The 5,860-nt window shown below is 41.8% G+C and overlaps 1 protein-coding gene across 2 annotated transcripts; it reads right to left on the bottom strand.

The window, feature by feature from the left end:
- Positions 1-312: 312 nt before the first annotated feature.
- On the bottom strand, positions 313-5,585 carry LOC112293947 (uncharacterized). 2 transcript variants are annotated; one of them, XR_016506967.1, is made up of 7 exons: positions 5,231-5,370; positions 4,712-4,908; positions 3,941-4,435; positions 2,284-3,669; positions 1,832-2,013; positions 978-1,639; positions 313-909 (listed from the first exon to the last, which is right to left on the bottom strand). XR_016506967.1 is itself a non-coding variant. In XM_024543967.3 (7 exons), the coding sequence occupies exons 2-7, from the start codon at positions 4,859-4,861 to the stop codon at positions 567-569; spliced, it is 2,883 nt and encodes a 960-aa protein (XP_024399735.1). In that variant the 5' UTR covers positions 4,862-4,908; positions 5,231-5,585; the 3' UTR covers positions 313-566. The 2 variants fall into 2 exon arrangements, 1 of the variants encoding a protein (XP_024399735.1); XM_024543967.3 differs by having other exon boundaries at positions 313-888; positions 1,292-1,639; positions 5,231-5,585.
- Between the last annotated feature and the right edge of the window lie 275 nt (positions 5,586-5,860).

The raw sequence follows: 5,860 nt of genomic DNA, 5'->3' as shown, positions 1-5,860 counted from the left end.
TTGCCTTGACAAAACAAAAAATAAGAAAGTGCTTATTACTCTAAGTGTCTTCTACACAACAAGGTGTTGGATGAAATAATCAGTGAATAATTACGGTTTGATGGGACCTTGTGTTGAAAATAAGACCACTTCAACAATCTTGTGCAGTTTGTTACGTTGTAATTGTTTGCCATTTCCCTTCAAAAGCTGCTCCTTATGCTATGACCACAACTTAGAAGTGTCCAGGAATGGTTACTTCAAAGGGCGGACATTTTACATTTTGATAAGCTGCTCCTTAAGCTATGAAGACAACTTGGAAGTGTCCAGGAATCGTTACTTCAAAGGGCGGCCATTTTACATTTTGATTAGATTACATGCAAATGAGAGACATTTAAACCACCTACTGCATCTATGGTCATTGGTAGTAATCAAAGCACCTCACACTTGCCCCAATGCTTGATTGAGCAAAATGATTGCTTGGACTAATAATTTACATAAACTGAAGGCTATGTAGCAACTTGATCTTGCTTTATCTTCCAGAGTATTCAAAAGAATGCCTATTGTACAAATCTAACTCTATCATGCAATTATACAATGCTCAACATAGAGAGGAGCTTTTGTTTTTCTTCAGCCCGCTTCCAAATTTCCCGGTTCCGTTTCCGCCTCCTGTATCTGGTCCGTCCATTTAACCACCTGGTATAACTACGACCTTGCTTGCAAACAATAAAATCATTCAAGTCATCGTAATTCTCCTTGCTAGAAGTCTTTTCAAGCAGTAACACCTCTGCCACGTATGAGTTGCCCTCAGCCCCAGTGGGAATGTCTGAGGTCTCATCCTCTGCCATTCGTCTACATTTGCGCACTGGCCTAAGTTTGGGAGTTTCCTCTTCACCTTCTAATACAAGTTTCCTAAAAGAAGCAAATAAATAGCTGATTAAAAGACAACATTAGAGATCTTTCACAGGACAAAAAAAAAGTCTCTGAATACCAAAACTCACCTACCACCACATAGCTCGAAGCCGGATCAATACATGCTCTAAAGCATTCTCACTAGACCACCTCACTACCAGCTTTACGTTGGAGCTCTCAGCTTTGTCACTCGAAGGCATAAATCGGTTTTCGAAACCCAGAAGAATCCAACACAATACAATTAAAACTACCTTCTTATGATTAAGGAGAGATTAGTGCAACTCTTTTGAATTCCAACTATGGCATTTTCATAAATACATTACAAAACCAACAGTCAACGAAACAGACCGGTGGAGCGAATGCATCAGCTCAGAGTTGGATGCAAGTACTGCTAAGAACTAACCTCTGTGGAGAAGCGTCACTGGACTTTGCCGAACGGATTCGATGTTTCATCAACCTTTTAAGGATTGGTAATGTTGAAGGCCGCAGCTGCTGTTTTTCCAAGCCAAGGTGTGCAGAGCATGGCTGATGCTCTGAAGATTCTCTCTCTTCATTTGGATGTAATTGCTTTTCAACGTTTACAGAACGTGAATGATTATGCTGCGCAGGTTCCCTCTCCATACCTGGACTCTGCTGCTCATCAATGTTTCTACCACAGAGCTGATGTTTCGAAGGTTCTCGCTTCTCCTCTGGACTTGGTGACCCTTTAAAGATATGCATGTCATGTTCAAGATCAGCCGCCCATGCGTTCCTGGAAGACAGATTCAAACAACACAATCAGACACGTAACAATAAAGAATAAAGAATCAAGGTTGAAATTAAGGATTACATTCTCAGATAGGACAAACATCAATCAATTCATATTTTCTCCTTGCAGGCTTCAATCTCGATCAAATATAGAAACCTTCAAGATAAAAATTGTAAAAGGGATAATGAAAGGCACCTATCAACTTCATCAACCTCTCTTTGCACCACCTCTGGTCCTTTTATCAAATCACGCCTCCCATTTGCGGGGAGATATTCTCGCCAGGCATTTGTAGACAGTACATTGTCCATGAACTCACAAAAATCGTTGAGAAAAAAATTGATTTGATAAATGATCGAAACAGCATTTCCACCCAACATCTGCAACAGAGAAGCGAAGAGTCAAAGCTCGGAACTTCAGCATCTTCGGGTTCACTATAACTCCTTGACATATTCCTACAGGTAGAAGGTTTTCACAATAAATTCTAGGATGAGTGTCTTACACAAAGGGTCACTACTTCGCTAAGAGCACGGCGCTATTCACTGAGAATAGTAACAATATATTTCAAGACGCTGTCACTGATATAATCACTCCCTTCACCGCAATCGCGCCATGCCAAGAAATAGTTTGCAACGAGATAGTAAAATTACCTCCAGAAGTTGTGGTTCTTCAAGAAACTTCTGCAATGAACTGACAACCTTGCTAGCATAGCAACTCGGTGATATTGATTCCTGTGCTTCTCTACTGCATGAGTCCACATCCATTGTTCCATTTTGTCCAAACATGTCGTCAACAGGTAGAGAGAATGACCTGTTTTTTCTCCATGTATGCTCCAAAAGCAACGAAATCGTCAATGATTCCAATAACTCTAAGTACTCTCGCAACTTCTTGTCAGAAATAGACTTTTTAGCTTCATAGTACAACATGTCTGTGAAAAACACTATCACATGGCCCACACTGTCCGCAGCTGTGATGTCCCTAGCAAACGGCAGACATTGATGGAAAGAACCAATGAGACCTAACCAAATATTATCAATATCGTCTCTGGTCATATCGGCTGCGAGGTTATCTTGAAAACTTTCCCCAACTAATCGCACTTTTCCTGTTATGAAATTTAGAGCAGAGTGCATCAAATGCAGTACATCAGAAATCAATGTCGACTGATCTTCTTCCCAAACAGGTACATTACAAAGCTCTCTTCCACAGAAATAAGTCCCAGATGACCGTTCAATGTTGCTATTAGGATACAAGACCTGATGAACAAGATCAGCCTCTTGTCCTAGTCCTTGCATATGGCGATGATCATGACAATAAGTCTGGTCCATGGACTCCTCAAGTCCTTTCCGCAGAGTAGCGTCATTCAACATTGATTCCAAAGCAGACTCGCACTCTTGGCTCATTTGACCCCGATGGCACACATATTTCCAAAGACATGAGGCTAATACTGTATTTGATACGGCACCAGATGGCAACTGACCATCATCCAAACATCTTCCCAAGTTTGCCAGGTGAGGTGCAGATGCGAATTTCATATATAGTGAGACGCCTCTCTCAAGAACTGAATAAACAAGCCAGATATTAACTTGCCAGCTGTTCGAATGCGGTGAAAAACACGTATTAATTTTGTCACTCGCTGCCTCATTAGAATGCCCTGCGATTGGAAATCGGGAGAACCACTTCTTTCGGTTCTTTTGGAACTCCTGTTCCAGCTTCACCGAAGAATGAGAGCTATCAGAAATGCACGCTGAACCTTGCAAAGCTCGGGATACTGTTCTGACAACATGTGACAGTAAATATCGTGGCACATTGTCAGTAATAACTCTGTCAAGTAACTTCACCGCCGACTGCAAGCTTAGCTCGCAGACTCGAGCTCTTAAATCATGCAGTTCTTCAGGCCCATGAGCAGATATCATCACATGCGCAAGTGTAGCCTCCAGTATGAGCCGAGATGTACTGGGATCTCCCAACTCAAGCTTCGTATCTTGTACTAGAACCAATTGAGTCTTAGAATAACACGACAGCTCGTCGATAAACACCTATAAAGACAAATATCTCAATGAGGTTCAGACAAAACAAAAAAAGTAATTTTTTTATCAAGGATTTCATCAGTTGAAGTTCTTAAACCTCGCATAAACAAAGATGTTGCATTTTTAAGCTAAGTTCTCACAACAACTCACTCATGAAATTCTAATTCCAGCAACCGATAAGTGATCGAATTCTTCATCTGAAATAAGCAGATAACCATGTCTGCAACCAGTCGCACTTTACAAGAAGAAAACTAAGTAAATCGTTTGGGCATAACAGTACCTCCAGCAGGGCACAAAGCGTAGGGGCTCTGTGAGGGTCAATGTTAGAAGCTGCCCTTTGTAAAGCAAAAGCATTTTTGGAAAGCAAGCACGGTTCTCTAGGTGAACCGATCTTCTGTAATAGATTATTCAGGCCCATCCCCATGACATTTCGTAAGCCAGTGTCGAAAAGTTCCATCAGAGGCAGCAGCCTTATGCAGCAACGTAAGGTTAGAGCAGTCACTTTAAGTTCTAGAAGAGTCGGAGGGAAAACGAAGTGTATTTCACCAAACTTATCATCCTTCGCAGAAAAGAGAGGAACATGACGACCGACCTCTCGAAGGAGGTAGTTATGCAAGGCCACTAGATCATCGTAAATGATATAAACTTCTGTCTCTCCTACGACGGCTGACAACATAATATCTTCATTTGATCCCAACGGTGGATACTTGAACGTTGCTGCAGAAGAAGACAGAAAGTAGTAGAGGTATTTGAGAATATCAGCCTTGATTTCCTCCTGAGAGTCATGACCACAAATCAGCGTGGGAAACAACTTGTGACATCGGAGAGCGAAAAAAACAAACTAGTCTAACCAAAAACAATCTATCAAGACTCTCCACTTCAGCGAGTGCGACAAGTGCAAATAATGACTCCCAAACAATCCCACACGCACGCGAAAAAACAGAAAAAGAAAAAGAAATGGGACGACAAAAAACTGCCGATTAATATTCAAGAATTACTCTGCTATTTCTGTTGTTCCCACATACGAGTTTGTCGTATTAAGTATGCATACCAGTTCCACGACACCTAAAACGTCGACAAATTTCCCCACTGATGTCCACTTCTCGCAGTCACAACGTGATGAAACCTTCCCCTCGACGCATTCTGTCAAACACGTCGTATGAGGCCGCAATATACAAATCCCTTCTTTATCCAACCCCATCCTCCCTCCCGCACGACTACAGAGGAATTCGATGAAACTACATTGTCCTGCACATTTTCATTTCACACAAACTGAGCTCGTCACATTTTCCAAACCCTAGAACCTTCACAAAAAACCAAGGCGGACGCAACCAAACAACGGTCTACATTTGGATGGAATATAAAGCAGAAAAACAATTATACAAACAGAACTCACTAACTCGAATGCACAGTCTTAATGGCAACCAGGGAAACACTCTGGACACGAGCATGCTCGAAGAAATGGCGGATCCCAAACTGTACACTGCAAGATTATTCACTCAAACTCATGCAAAAGCAGTCATTGGCAAACAGAGCGATGAATACACCAATCCATCTTGAGGCAACTTACAAATTTCCTCGGGTGTTGCGAGGTCGATGACCACGTTAGGCAGTAGTAGCAACAGCAGACGCCATAGTTTCGAGGTAGGACTCCAATCCACACCGCGAGCGCAGGAATGAGGAAAACGAAACCCGGACTCCGAAAAAAGTAATAAATATCAAAAAATTAAAAACACACAAAAGCACGGAAAGCACAAAACCACAACACAACCACTGCAGACGGCTGCTGCAGCAGATGGTCAATTGCAAGCCTGCGAAGCTCGTTCGTTTGTCAGCCAGGAGCGAAATCCAAGCAATGCGAGCAGAACACACTCTTCGGACAAGACAAGACTCGAATACAGGGATTCACGGCCAGTTTCGCCATCGACAACGACCACAGGGTTCGCAATCCGCACGTATTGACAATAAATAATTTTCGATAGCCTCTCAGTTGATTTCCCGTTCCATCTGTAGAAGGAAACTCAGGTGCATGTAGCACTAGGTGTAAATATATAAAACCAACACCCTTGAAGCTTGCGTGTATTAAATCCACAAAATTGTGCTGATTAGCAGTTAACAAGAATTATAGCAATAAAGAAATTTTCCTAATTATTTAATAAATAAATTATGTTGACTAAATATCTCATGCAAACTTTCAAAC

This window comes from Physcomitrium patens, chromosome 16 (assembly GCF_059467195.1).
Source record: "Physcomitrium patens ecotype Gransden chromosome 16, ASM5946719v1, whole genome shotgun sequence".
In the NCBI taxonomy this organism is placed as follows: domain Eukaryota; kingdom Viridiplantae; phylum Streptophyta; class Bryopsida; order Funariales; family Funariaceae; genus Physcomitrium; species Physcomitrium patens.
Note: the sequence above shows the minus strand (reverse complement) of the source record. Positions and strands in the feature narration are given on the sequence as shown.

Coding starts and splice junctions, on each gene's coding strand:
- LOC112293947 (XM_024543967.3), bottom strand. CDS start 4,861: ATGGGGTTGGATAAAGAAGGGATTTGTATATTGCGGCCTCATACGACG. Junction 4,436..4,711: donor TTTTAGGTGTCGTGGAACTG/GTATGCATACTT, acceptor CATGACTCTCAG/GAGGAAATCAAGGCTGATAT. Junction 3,670..3,940: donor CGCTTTGTGCCCTGCTGGAG/GTACTGTTATGC, acceptor TTGTCTTTATAG/GTGTTTATCGACGAGCTGTC.